At 27.7% G+C, this 15,787-nt stretch overlaps 1 protein-coding gene across 1 annotated transcript in view; it reads right to left on the bottom strand.

The window, feature by feature from the left end:
- The window catches only part of LOC101235879 (uncharacterized), a 77,066-nt gene extending 69,322 nt beyond the window's left edge, over positions 1–7,744 (bottom strand). Inside the window, exons 1-2 of the mRNA XM_065798170.1 lie at positions 7,546–7,744; positions 2,292–2,489 (exon numbers count right to left, since the gene is read on the bottom strand). Coding sequence (XP_065654242.1) covers positions 2,292–2,346 — 55 coding nt within the window. The 5' untranslated portion in view covers positions 2,347–2,489; positions 7,546–7,744. The remainder of the gene's footprint in view (positions 1–2,291; positions 2,490–7,545) is intronic.
- Positions 7,745–15,787: the final 8,043 nt, after the last annotated feature.

Below are 15,787 nucleotides of genomic sequence, written 5' to 3'. Positions count from 1 at the left end.
TAAATATATCCAAAAGTTATTCACGAGCGCAATTCTTTATTTTGAAAAAAAACAGGCTATGCTTTGAAATCTCTCCTACAAAAATTGATTACTCACGATATCTATGTTCATTATTCCTGACTTAACTGTTAATTGACTTAAAATTTAAATAAAATAAATAATAAATCTTAAAAAAACATTACAAATAATCCTTTTTTTGACACTGCACGTACATAAATTGAGACTGGTAATATATATGTATATATGTATGTATATATATATATATATATATATACATATATATATATATATATACATATATATATATATATATACATATATATATATATATATATATATATATATATATATATATATATATATATATATATATATATATATATATATATATATATATATATGTATATATACATATTTATTAGGGTGCTTCTAAAAACAACTTTTGTTAAAAATGTCTGCAGGCACCTCTTGAATGGTTCTATATAGCAATATAATACAGGATTAAAAAAATTTTCAATAAAAAATATTTTGAAGGGTTGTTACGGACCCTCGAACATTAAATCGGTCCCTAATATTATCAAAAAAAAAGTTTTTCAAAAGTATGTCCTGTTGGATCTCAAATGAAATTATATACAAATTTATATAACAATATGAATCATTTTATAATTAAATTAGGAGAAAGGGGGGTAATTAGTACCAGTGTGCAATTCGTACTAGCGTCATTGTTCTTTTTCTGATTCGTTGAAATTGGCGGAAACACGATAAAATCAAGCCAGCAGATGAAATATGTGTACTGACCAAAAAATGGCGGAATCGAACGTTAAAGAAAGGAGGTAAGTCTGTTTCCCTTTTTTTACACTATTTGATGTAATAATTACACTGTCCTACTAGTCGTACCTTGCAGGCGTGGATATACGTAACTTATTTATATTTTTTTTATGGTGTTAGCCCATCCATTCTCCTTCATTACTAAATACGTTTTTTTTCGATTCACTTTGCCCATTAAAACACTGAAGTAGAAAACTATGTTTAGTCATAGTCGGGTAAATTGTTTCTGTGATGGTGGGGTAAATCGTGGTACTAATTACCCCAACCTCTAAAGATAACAATAGGCAGCGTTGGTACTGCTTCATGTGTGATGAGGACATTGAGGAGGATATGATCCAGTGTTTAATTTGTGGAGCATGGGTACATGTTGCATGCTCATCATCTGAGTCTCAAAATGGGTCACATGATAATTATATATGTGAATTATGTCAATAAATATATTTTACAAGTGCAGAATGAACCAGTTATTGTTTTATTTATTATTTATTATTAATGCTGAGCTTTTTTTTTCTTCATACCCTTTGATACTTTTTAGCCTCACAAGTGGTACTATTTAAACCTTCTTGTGGGTAATTAGTACCACCTTGTTTACTTTTAGTTTTTATTAGTGTGCTCTTTATTTTATTATTTAAATCTTGAAATCATGATTGTTTGTTTCTATCTAAAAATAAACTTTTTTTTACATTTAGTTTTATTTTTATTAATTTTTTTCCATAGGGGGTACTATTTAGCCCCCTTTCCCCTATGTTTTTTAACTAAAAAGAAAAATAGGGAATTTAAAAGATTTTTTGATAATAATTTTTTTTATCAATGTTTTTTATAAAATGATGGTTATTTTTGAAATTTATATAATTTCGCTTCGTTTGAGACCCAACACGATATATTATTAAAAACTTTCTTTTTTTATAATTTTAGGGACTTATTTAATGTTCGAAGGTTGGTAGCAAACCCTAAAAAAATTTTAAATCCAGTATTATTTTATTATATAGAACACATTCAGGGGGTGCCAGCAGATATTTTAAAAATAGGTTGTTTTTACCACCCTAATATATATATGTATATTAGTGGCTAATTTGAGTCTTTAGGTAAAGTTTGTTTTGTTTTTAACTTTTTAGTTTAAAAACACAAAAAACTCTTTAAAATGATACTAAATTATATTATTTTCTAGTTGGAAGTGGTTGCATGCAGGTTGGAAGTGGTTGCATGCAGGTTGGAAGTGGTTGCATGCAGGTTGGAAGTGGTTGCATGCAGGTTGGAAGTGATTGCATGCAGGGAAAACACATGATAAGAAGTGTTTATTAAACTATTAAAATTTTTTGTTGCTACAACAACTTCTTTTTAAATACACTTTTTCTTTTTAAAATTATAACTACTTAGCTAATATTATTTATTGGTATACTATTCATATGGTAGGTTTGGAATATAAATTTTTGAGAAGAAAAGCATGCTTCATAAAAGCTTACCATGAAGTGGTGAAAAAACGGCAATAAAACAAATAAATGAAGTAACAGTCATCATTTGTTGATAAGCATGATCAACCTAAAGTCGGTAAACCAATATACTGAGCGGTAATTATAACTACAAGCAAACTTTTGCTTATGTAGTGATTAAAGGTTATTGTTGAAAATTCTTTGCATCCAAGGTATATTTTATTAGAGTTTCTAAAACAAATAAATCTTAATGATAAAAAATGTTTACCTATATTATATCTATATATACTGCTGAACATATATAGGAGATATAAATATAAACATAAATAGGAGATATAAATATAAAAGAGTAAACTGCATAGTGAGACATTAAAACTGAATAAAATGGCCCTCATAATTTATCTGAAGATTAAATTTTTATTAAATTCTTTAGAATAGTATTTATTATTGCTGTTTATTTTAAGTAAAAACCTTCCCTATTAATATCGAAAAATATTTTTTTGAGTACGGCAAAATTCCTTTCAACAACAATGTCTTTTATAAAACAATAGTTATTTTTGAAATTTGAATATTCTAGAGCCGTGAAACTGTTTTTTATAACTACCTTCTTTAACTTAATATTATTTTACTATATAAAGCAATATAAAGTGTGTGAAGGCATTTTTTAAATATTATTTTTTTATATCTGGCCCCGGATGGGCCAGAGCCCCCCGAGAAAAAAATGATGGCGCCCTTTTTAGTTGTGCCTTTAAAAAATTATTGCCCCTGAAAAAAAATTTTTTTTTTTAAATTGTTAAAAAAAAATTGTTTAAAATATATCTATTTAAATATATATATATATATATATATATATATATATATATATATATATATATATATATATATATATATATATATATATATATATATATTTGTATTAACTTTTTTTTTGGTCTTTTTGTCTTGGTTAAATTTTTTAACAATTGATTAACAAGATATTTACCGATAAGTAACATTGTTTTGATAGCGCCAAATAGCCGATTATCTAAAAAAAACCTAACATGCACACTAAGGTAAAAATTATTCGATTCGAAATACGTTTATTTTCGAATACGGAAATAATCTACTTAAAAATTGCGCTGTTTCAAATTTGAACAAAAACGAGAAGTTTTTAAACTTAAATTTTTGAAACGCTTTACATTATTATTTTAGAGATTATAATTGATATATTAGACGAGGTTAATTTCCATTCCATTCGGTCTCTTGTTTTGGCAACATAACTATAAGAATATATTCCAAAATACATTTGTTAATATGTCCGGAAGTATTTATATTTCAAAAGATTATGTTGTTCTATTTTTTTATCAGCGTCCTTCCAAAATTAGCTAAAAATAATAAATTTCTTAATGATGGAAATTATTATTTATAAATCAAGATTGTTTTGTTGAATTGAATAATCAAATTTTATTTAATTGTTCTTAGGTAATATAAAATTCCTATATATATATAAATATTAAAGCAAAAAATTTCTAATAATGATTTTATTCTTTATATATATTATAATTATATAATTGAAGTATCTATTATATTATATATTGACTAACTTTTATTTTTTAAATGTCACTATTAAAAAAAAGGTAACTACTATATGCTATCATGCCTAGCATTTAGACTATATAATGGTAGCCAAAGGCCAAGCTATCTATATTAAAAAAACATATATTTTGATAGATTATTTATATATCTATTTATATAATAAAAATATTAAATATTATTTATATGATTTATTTTTTTATGATTACTGATACGTTTTTATGATTACGTATTTTTATGATTACTGATAACTTATCTAAAACCCTTTAACAAACACGTATGTCTGCTTCTGAAGGAAAGGACATTGCAATGTTGACTGTCAAAACATTTATGGATACGCGAAATCAAGAGTGGTTCAATTTGTGGTGGCAAAAAATTCAGAAGCATGCCAATGATTTCCCGGACCTCGAGGAACCTAAGCTTGCGAGAAAAAGGAAGATGCCAGCACGGTATGAGGAGGGTTGTAGTACCACATATCATTATGTTGAGACAGCCATTCAGTACTATCGTGCCACATACTACAATGTAAATGATTCTTCTGTTGACACTATCAAATATCGTTTTGATTAAGCAAGACAGAAACAACTTGAAAAGCTGGAGAAACTTTTGCTTTCTGAAGATGGCACAGATACCATAGCATGGATAAAGAAGACATACTCAGATATTGACACGGACTTACTAGATGTGCAACTTGGGCTATACAGAACAATCTTTGATGAAATTCCAAGGTATGTCAGTGATGTTGTCTCAGATCTTACACAGTTTTCCTTTTCTCAATTATCTTCTATTTCTGAAGTTGTCAAATCGCTCAAGCTGATTCTATTTACTCCAGCAACAAATGCTGTTTGTGAACGAGCATTTTCAACAATGAGAAGACTCAAAACTTTTCTGAGAACGACAATGAAACAGTAGAGGCTGAATAATTTGACAACGTTACACATCTATTCAAACTGTGCAAACCAACTTGATCCAGAAAAAGTGATATCAGAATTCTGTATGGATCATCCTTATAGAACAAATTTATTCGGATTTTAATGTCTTTATTTTGATTTTGAACTATAGTACTACATGTGTATACAGTTTTATGTACCTACAACCTAAACTATTTTATACTATTATAAATTATTTCTGGTTATTATCAGCCTTTTGTATTCTCATTTTATATAGAATCTAATATGTACTAAAGTACCCATATATTCTCTATTCAACAAATGCAATTATGGGAAGCTATTCAACAAGAGTGGCACGCAATACGCTAAGAAAGAAATCAATGCTGTTGATTTTGTTACAAACTTTTGTTTTGTCCATTTTGTAACAAAATGCTAATCGTGGATATTATTCTATTATACTTATTTTAAATCTTTTTGATGTTAACACAAGATAAAGTTACTATTATTGTCGATTTTCTGGTATTTCACTGCTATTTAAATGACTGCAACCTTTTTTTATATTTTTGTTTTGTTTTTAATATAAAATTTAAAACAGTACCATAAGCGTGAATTTTTTTGTGATTGACGTATCGAAATAAAAGTATTAAAGTAAAAAGATATTTTCGTTATATATATATATATATATATATATATATATATATATATATATATATATATATATATATATATATATATATATATATATATATATATATATATATATATATATATATATATATATACTTTTTTAATGCATATATATATATATACTTTTTTAATGCATATATATATATATATAGAACCCTTAGATGTTGTCCGAAAGTTTTTTCGATATTTTGTTGACAAAAAGTAAAAATTAAAATGCAAGACCGGAATTTTTTTTTTTTAATAATGATAGACTGCCTGCCCCAACCAAACCCTCAGTCGATGTAGCAGCACTCCCTTGCGGGTCAGGCTATTTGTCAGTCGATGTAGCAGCACTCCCTTGCGAGTCAGGCTATTTGTCAGTCGATGTAGCAGCACTCCCTTGCGAGTCAGGCTATTTGTCAGTCGATGTAGCAGCACTCCCTTGCGAATCAGGCTATAAGATAGTCGATGTAGCAACACTCCGCGCATGATTTACAGTAATAAAAATAAAAATAAAAACATTTTATTAAAAAAAATAAAAATAAAAACATTTTATTAAAAAAAATAAAAATAAAAACATTTTATTAAAAAAAATAAAAATAAAAACATTGTTTATATTGTTAAAAACATTCAAAATGTTATAAAAACATTCAGAATGTTTTTAAAAACATTCTGGTCAATTAAATTTGCGTTTTTGTGGTTTTTTTAAAAAACGATTAATTTGTAATTAAATTAATGGTTTTTACTTTCGTCCAACACGGAAATGTTGGACGAAAGTCAAAAGTAATTAAAAGTGACGTATGTGTTGGCGTAAGAATCACTTTTTTCCTTCCGCTCTTCCTAAAGCCAACAAACTATAGAACTATATATATATATATATATATATATATATATATATATATATATATATATATATATATATATATATATATATATATATATATATATATATATATATATATATATATATATATGCATGTGTGTGTAAATGTAAAAATGTTATATACATACACGGTAGATTAGGGTATTATGAGGACCTTAAGCGAAAAATTAAATGTTTTCCGAAAAATCTATGCTCGATCCAAAATTTTTGCAAATAGAAATCGCTACTCGTGACCACTTAGATATTTGGGCAGCCGAAATTTTTTCTTAAAAACACAGAAGTTTTAAAAAAGTAGCAAAAGTACTTATATTACCCAGACCACTTTGTATATGAGCACTTTGAATTAGCTCAAAAGAATACCATTATTTAAGTAAAAAAATACCAACCTAACAATAATAAATAATTTTTGGAATATAATGATTCGTTATCACTTTTTATTGAAACAATACTACTTTGTTTTACGCAACAACAAAAAGTTGTTTGTTATTTTTTCAATTTTATGAACTCAAACCTTTAAACGACAAAATTACAACTTTTTTGAACTTAAATAACGGAAAGAATTGCTAAAATATTAAAATTCTTTACTATGTCTTATTTTTATTCTAAAAGCAATTAAAACCTTTGCAACTTTAGGACTTTGTTAGTATAGTAATCCTTAATGAGCATGGTCAATATATAAATGTATATATATATATATATATATATATATATATATATATATATATATATATATATATATATATAAAAATATATATATATATATATATATATATATATATATATATTTATATATATATATATATATATAAGTTTAATTATATATATATATATATATATGAGTTCCGCTTAATGAGAATTGTGTATGCTTAGAATGAACAAAAATAGTGTGCGATCTCTAAGTTGTAAATTATGTAAAAAAAATATCAAGGTCACCTAGCCGCTGCTTTTTTTTTTTTTTTTGTGCAGATCTTTATCTACAGTAACGCATTTATATCTTTACCGCATTAAATTTTTAATCTTCAGCTCAATTGTGAGGGTCATGTAGATGTTTTAACATTTAGCCTGTGCAATAAACGAATATATTTTTTCATATATATATATATATATATATATATATACATATATATATATATATATATATATATATATATATATATATATATATATATATATATATATATATATATATATATATATATATATATATATATATATAATAGTTTTGATTTAATACATTAATTAGGTAAAAGTTACAACAAGAGATATAATAGCTTACCTTTTTTAAATTAAATAACAATTACTAGAGGATGATTGCTTTCAGAAGATCAGCGTTACTTACTAAACTCATATATGTTTAATTATATTAAATATGCTCACTGAATATTGTTAATGAAAGTCTACAAAAAATAAACAATTAAAAAGTAACTAATGAAATGGTTTCAAAAATTAAATTTATTTTCAAAAATTTATTATATAATTTATTAAATTAAATCAATTAAAATCAAAGTCAAAATGACATCCTTCATTTTGTTTTAATTAATCATGCGGCATGCGCAATAGGCTTATTTCGGTATAAAATTATCGATCTATCCAAGCATATCTAGATGTCATGTATAACTGTTTATAATGGTTGGTTATATAAATAATTCTTTAAATTAATTAAGTAAACATATTATAGCAAATTTTCATTTTATTTATTATTTATTTATATATAATTAAACTTTTCCTCATTTGAAAGTTATATAAATTTGTTTTTAATATACATATATATATATATTTTGCTGTTCACAAAATGAATAGGTTTTTAGGGGATTAACGTTGAGGGATGCAATTCTTCAAAAAAAATTTTTTATTTGGGACATGTAAAACATTAATAATCTGTTTATAATTCTTTTCAGTTGACTGTATTTGATTGTAAATTCGTTGCAGCACCCCATTTGCGCTTTTTCGCGATGGAATTATTTGAAAAGTCTGTTTTTTTTCTACGATATTAAGGACAGTGTAGATTTAGAAATTTGTTTAAAAGTCAATGCTTTTTGTCATCGGTCATTGAAATTTTTAATTAAACAGGTTATCGTAGTAATAATAACATTTTTCTTTAATTATGTTTTAAAGTGAATTCCTACGTATTTAATTTTAATAGCTTTTTTATAACTTAATAATTAGAACTTGCACTATTATTTGGGGATAAATACGATAATAAAACAATAATAAACTTTTATTGGCATTTTTTCTAGCAGTATTATGGAGGCGAAATAAAGATTGCTTTCAAGAAGCAACTTTTATTTTCTGGCTTTAAAAGACGCCTAACATATACTTTCCTATCAGACTCAAAGGAATTAAACTTAGATTCATCGTTTTATGGACGATGAATCTAAGCTTAATTCTTTCGAGTCTGATAGGAAAGTATATGTAAGGCGTCTTTTAAAGCAAGAAAACAACTCTTTCTATACTCTAAAAATGGTGAAGGGGGTTTTATTAAGGTTAGACAAGTTTTGTCCCGGCTATATTGGTGCGCCGATCAAAATTGATGGAAATTTACATTTGGTACATTGGTGTATATTGGTGTATATTGGCCGTACATTGGTGATAATTTATCTGTTACTTGGATTATAATACAGAACAACAACATGAAGCATACTGCGTGGTTTTTAAAATCTTGGCTTGAGAAAATTAAAATAAAGTTTTAGAATAGTTACCCCGTAGTCCCAATAACTGAATTGAATCGAGAACATATGGAACGGTATTAATAGTAACGTGGCACAGTGGACAAAGTTCTAGCTTAGAAAAAAGTGGTGCAAGGTCAACTTTGGCCAGATAAGAGACAATGGTAAAAAAGGAGGTGTAAGTTTCCTAGTTAAATGCTCTTCCACGGTTACTGAGATAAAATTATGAGCATCGTAAAAATGTCAAAATGACACAAAATTTAGAAAAACGCAGTATTTTAATTAAAAGATATACAAGTTAACGATTCCTCAAATGATCTACCCAACGATTCCAACCTAATTTCAAAAAAGCTGGCGATATTTTATTTCAAATTCATTTTTAAGCACCAATAAACAATGGAAATAAAAAATAATACAAAATTTATTATAATTAGTTTCACTAATTATAATAAATTTTGTAATACTATTACAAAATTATCACTAACTTTGTTATACTATTTTAATATAATTATTATAACAATTTTTAATATAAATATTAAAAAGAAGTTGCTGGAAATAATGTTTTACGATACACTAGAATAAAACTAAACAAATATTTTATTAAGAGTCATTTTTTGTAAGAATCAGGCAGTCAATGGAAGTGACCTCCTCCAAATTGCTTGAATTTTTTATATATTGATCAGAATATAGAAAAAACCTGTTGGGGAAAAAAAAAATTTTCAAAAATGTTTCGTTCACTCGGAATCTGGGCTTAAATTTTTGAGATTTTTTTAAAAATTTTTAGAAATTTAGTTTTTGCCACCTTTGAACCCATTTTTTTGGCAAGGCAAAAAGTTGCACATAGCTTTTGTAGTTAATATCAGACGTAACCCAAAAGCTCTCTCCAAAAAATATAAAAAAGTTGCGTGACACTGTGCGGTTGGCTAATTATCATAGTTCAAAAGTACAAAATCAATCAGTTTTGTCAATTTTTAATCGGAGTTAATTCTAGCAGCGAAGTGTTGCACACAATTTTTTTTTTAGGATTTGAAATTATCAAAGGTATTGAGTCTAAAAATGCAAAGAAAGTTATGTGATACCTAAGGCCTATTAATATATTAAGGCTTGAAATTGGAAAAAAATGTTTTAGTATACTTACAAAATGAACCATTACGGCAGAGGCGCTTAGTTTTGTAAAAATGTAAACATATCCAACTGTCAATACAAAAAGGTCCTAACATAATAATAAAAAGAATTCGTGTGATCTTTAGATATTAAGTTAAAAATAAAGGTACAAATTGTTAAAAATGATTAAGTACGAAGAGATATTTTTTTGGACACACAGATGAGGTTTTCGCTCACAATAAAATTTCTATCATCCAAAATTAGCATTTAGCATTACACAAAACATTGCACGTAATGTTAAGAAAAAATTTAAGCGTTTCTGACTATGATATAGAAATCATAACAATTGAAATAAATAATAATAAAAAACAATACATGATCAGAAGTGAATTATTTAAATTTACGTCATAACCAAATAACTTGTGGTGATCGAATGGAAGAAGAATCGCTGATATCACGATTGTGGAGAAACAAGTTAGTGGGCGGTTGTTTACTTTACCATAAAAATGTCTTAACTTTATTTTAACGATCTTTAAAATTTGCATAAATAGAGTAGATATTTTATCATTGCTATTGAGAAATAGGTACTGCATAAATAGAACTTGTTTTTAGTTGAGTATGAAACAAAACAAATAATTTTATGAAAACTGTTGTTGCTTTTCAAAAGGAAATTGTGGATCATTCAAAAAACATAAAATTATAAACAAAATGTTCTACATTCATCAGCTGGGAGATGTTGATGTTAAGAAACACCTCATCAACTTAAAGGTAATTATGTATTTTAAATTTACGCAGACTGTAATATAACTTTTATAATTACATACTTTATAACTTCTCTGCAATAAGATTTTGAGACAAAGTTCTTTAAACAAAAAAAAATAGCTCTTTTAATTAATTCCTCACTCTTTTAATAAATAATCACTAAATTAATCACACTCTTGCAATATTGTATTTTAATAATAACAACAATGTATTTCAAACTTGTAAACATTTTTCGTGAAGAGTCAGATTATAAACAATGCTTTAAATGACACACTTAATAATTGTTTAAAAAATTGTTTTTAGGTCATGCGATTAAACGATAATAACATTTGGGAAGAAAATGGACTTATTGCAAATAGACTTAAATGAAATCTTGAAAAGGATGAACAAATATGTGCTTTTCACCGGTACACGTTTGGTATTGCATGGAGTCCTCCAAAAACATGCTTTCATCCTCACCATCTAAATATAAAAGGAAAAAAATCTCCCGCTTTAAGGGCGTCACCAATACATGTTGTCATATCAATGTCAAAGCGATACAATGAAGTATTTTCAGTTGGTGCAATGCTGTGTTTTACCCATTTAAAGCAAGAAACTGCTTTATCTAGAGTCAACGAAAACACCAATTTATGTACAGAAACACAAACACAACAAGAACAAACATATATGACACCTGCTACTCCAGATGAAGAATTTGATCCCGGTGAAATTAATGTTTCACAGGAGATTTTGGACGAATCTCTAAGAAGCCGTGAGAGTGTAACTGAGGTTCTTAATGCAAGTCCAATAAAATTTAGATTAAAAAGGAAGTTCGAATATCTGGAAGATACTACTAAAGATAAGTTAAAACGCAAGTATGTTCGCCTAGAAAACTTATTAAAGAAAAAATTTGCGGAAGCTGTTGCTCCTGGACAAGAGGAAATACTTATAGATTTTCTTAACAGTAAAAATGTTGATGAAATAAATAGCCCTCTCCCAATTGAAATTATTCGTGCTCAGAAAGTATATGAGCAAAGTGATTCCATGGGAAAGTTAGTTATCCTCTCATTATTAGACCATACCAAGTATACCAAAAAGTTTATAATGAACACATTTGAGTGTACCAAACATCGTAGAGAAACAGCAAGAAAATGGCGTGCATCTCATAAAGGGTTGGCATTTCCAGAGAAGAAAGTATTCGTCCGATCTAGTCTTGATCAAACAAAGTGTGAACATTTCTTAGACTTTATATTTACAAGCGGTATTTTGCATGATGTTGCTTATGGAATAACCAAATTAAAATACGACAGCGGTGAAGAACAAAAGATAGTGCATGCAATACTGACGACAAAATATAGCCACGCTATCATGTTCTATCGAAAAAGTTGTAGTGAAAACAATTATATACCATTATCTGATTCAAGTTTGTGGAAAGTATTGCATGCAATAAAACCTTCAAGTCGAAAAAGCTTAGCTGGATTAGATGATGTTACTGCTTCAGGCATGAATGGTTTTCAAACATTACAAAAATTGGCACAAAGATTTAGTTCTAAATCTCTCGAAGCTGCCCTTGAAAAAGGAAAAAGGTATTTGAAAACAAGTTATCAAACCAATTGTAGTGTCAATGACTCAAACATTTCTTCTCATAGCTCAAAACATGCCTTATCAGATCCATCTGAAAAAAATCTTCAATCCAACACAGAGATATCAGAAGTGGTATGTGCCGATTGCTATGATTTGTGCAAAGCTATCGAGATGATCAAAGAACTAACAATTCAAAATTCTGACGATGCTGATTCTATTTATGATTTGGAAATTGCTGTAAAGGATGTATTCAACTACATAAAACACCTGATGAAAGATTCTCAACAGAAAAAGGCAAAAATCGAAGCTTTTAAGCAATTAAACGATGAAACTGCTTTCTGGCTTAAAGATTTTTGTCAAAAAATTCTGCCGGTTCGATACAGAGAGGGCCAAAGAGAGTATTTTGGCAAGAAAGGAATGAGTTTACATGTGGATATATTCTTCATAAAAATAGCAGGAAAGTTATTCCAACGTGTTTACTTTACTTCAATGTATAGGTGTGATCAGGGAATAGGTGATGTTGTTTCGTTAGCCACTGCAGTTTTAGACCAATTCAGAATTGATCAACCGCATATCAAGAAAATGTTTACCAAATCTGATAATGCCGGCTGCTATCTGGGAAATCTTTCAGCTGAAGCAATCTACAATGTATGCAAAGAGAGAGATATAAAGTTGCTGAGATATGGTTATAATGAACCCTGTTGTGGAAAAGATCAATGTGACAGGGAGAGTGCAGTTGTAAAGACAATTTTAAGGAGTTACGTTGACTCTGGTAATAATCTTTTGACTGCTGAAGATATACACAAGGCTATGCATTATAGTTTTGGCGCTAAAGATGCAAAAGTTGCAGTTGCTCAAATTAGCAATGATAAAACTGTAGTTACTGGACCAAAGATTAAGAACATTAGCAACTATCACTCATTTGAGTTTGGTGAGAAAAGTATGAAGATGTGGCGTTATTTCAATATCGGTGAGGGAATTGAACAAGAGTATGGAAATCTTAAAATTCAACCCTCGATTAAGTTGTTGTTGCCATATAGCAAAACAGATAATTCAATTAAGCGTAACAAGTCACATAAGGAAAAACAGAAAAGAAGTGACAGGCAATTATATTCATTAAGATTTTGCACTGAAATGAATTGTACTTTATCATTTGAAAGCGATGCTGAGTTAGAAGAACACATGCTATCCGGTCTTCATACAGTTCCGAAATCATTAACATCATTGGATAAAGTTCGCAACTCGTTTGTTCATAAGATGAAAATTACTTCAGAACTAAATATGCCAATTTCTTCATCCTCTAACAGTGCTTCCGTAAAAGACAAACCACATTGCATGAACATTTTTCTATTGCAAGGTTTGGCATTACCAGTTCGAAGTTCTTTTAGATTTTCAAATCAGCAGAAAGAACTGTTGTATAAATACTTTATTCGTGGAGAAGAATCAGGTAATAAAATGAGCCCTGAGCAGGTTCATATGCAGCTGAGGAGAGAACTTCCGCCTGATCAATATGTAACTAGCCAACAGATAAGATCTTTATTTTCAAGCTAGGCATTGTTGCTATCAAAACTTTTGCAAATTAGATTATGTTTCTGACTGTTAAATAGTTCTTTTACAAATATGAAATTAAAATTTAGGTGAAAGTTATAATTTTGTGTGTTTGTTTACATATGTTTAAAAATATGTACAATTGATATTGTTATAGATTTAGTAACCTGAAAAGAAAAGGTAAGCTGGTAGAACCGACAACAGAAAATAATGAAAATAGTCAGGTTAACGATAACAAAGAAGTTTATGGCGAAAATGATGACTTTAATCTGGCAGGAGACAATGAAGATGATAATAAATATGAGGAAGACATCGCCAATCTTGCAAAAGAAATTTGTATGGAAAGTGAATGATTGGGTTGCTGTTGCATATGAAAAACAATGGAATATTGGATATATTGTGGAGGTAATATTATTCAAAGTATATATTAGTTTCAAGTTTTTATTTTGTTTTACAAAACAGTGCTCTAAAATAAAAGGAATATAAATAAAATGTAAAAATAATTTCAGAATGACATTATATAAGACTTTACAAGTTTTATTGAATGTAAGCAAAATTAAACAAATCATAAACTCTTTATTATATTATTTTAAATGTTGCGCTAATACTTTTAGGTATCTATAACTGGGATCAGAGTTAATTGTATGATTAACGGGCAAGAGAAGAATACTTTTCGCTGGCCAGTTACTACCGAGGAGATAAATAACCAAACTGATAAAATTATCTGTTTAGTAAATGCTCCTTTTCTAATCAGTGGTTGTGGCGATTATTCATTATCCGAAGAAGACTATAATACAGTCATATCATTATTCTTAGAGAAACTTACTGCAGCAGAGTAGAAATTATGTGTGATGTGGTGGATAATGTGTGTAAATGAGTCTATTAATAAATGAAAAACTAATTTTTAAATGGAAAAACATTTAAATGTTTGATTTATGTTTTATTTAATTAGCAATATAGTTATCTTGATGTTAGATTTTTGTTCAGTTTTTAATTCATGTTATATCATGCGTGTGACAAAATCACACGAATTTTTTTTATTATTATGTTAGGACCTTTTTGTATTGACAGTTGGATATGTTTACATTTTTACAAAACTAAGCGCCTCTGCCGTAATGGTTCATTTTGTAAGTATACTAAAACATTTTTTTCCAATTTCAAGCCTTAATATATTAATAGGCCTTAGGTATCACATAACTTTCTTTGCATTTTTAGACTCAATACCTTTGATAATTTCAAATCCTAAAAGAAAAATTGTGTGCAACACTTCGCCGCTAGAATTAACTCCGATTAAAAATTGACAAAACTGATTGATTTTGTACTTTTGAACTATGATAATTAGCCAACCGCACAGTGTCACGCAACTTTTTTATATTTTTTGGAGAGAGCTTTTGGGTTACGTCTGATATTAACTACAAAAGCTATGTGCAACTTTTTGCCTTGCCAAAAAAATGGGTTCAAAGGTGGCAAAAACTAAATTTCTAAAAATTTTTAAAAAAATCTCAAAAATTTAAGCCCAGATTCCGAGTGAACGAAACATTTTTGAAAATTTTTTTTTTCCCCAACAGGTTTTTTCTATATTCTGATCAATATATAAAAAATTCAAGCAATTTGGAGGAGGTCACTTCCACAGTTTCAGGAATTTGCCTGATTCTTAGAAAAAACGGCTCTTAAGTAACACGTATAAACATAAATTAACATAAATTAAATAATAATTAAGTAACCGCATAAGTTCATAAAATTTTATTAAGAATTTTGTTTAACGGACTAAAGAGTTTATGGAATGTAGTGAACAAAATAATGGTACTTACACATTGAATAGCATTACTTAAAATTAACTTTGTCATTGAAAAATTAAAAATTACCCACAAATTA

This window comes from Hydra vulgaris, chromosome 05 (assembly GCF_038396675.1).
Source record: "Hydra vulgaris chromosome 05, alternate assembly HydraT2T_AEP".
NCBI lineage: Eukaryota > Metazoa > Cnidaria > Hydrozoa > Anthoathecata > Hydridae > Hydra > Hydra vulgaris.
This window is presented reverse-complemented; position numbering and strand designations above follow the sequence as displayed.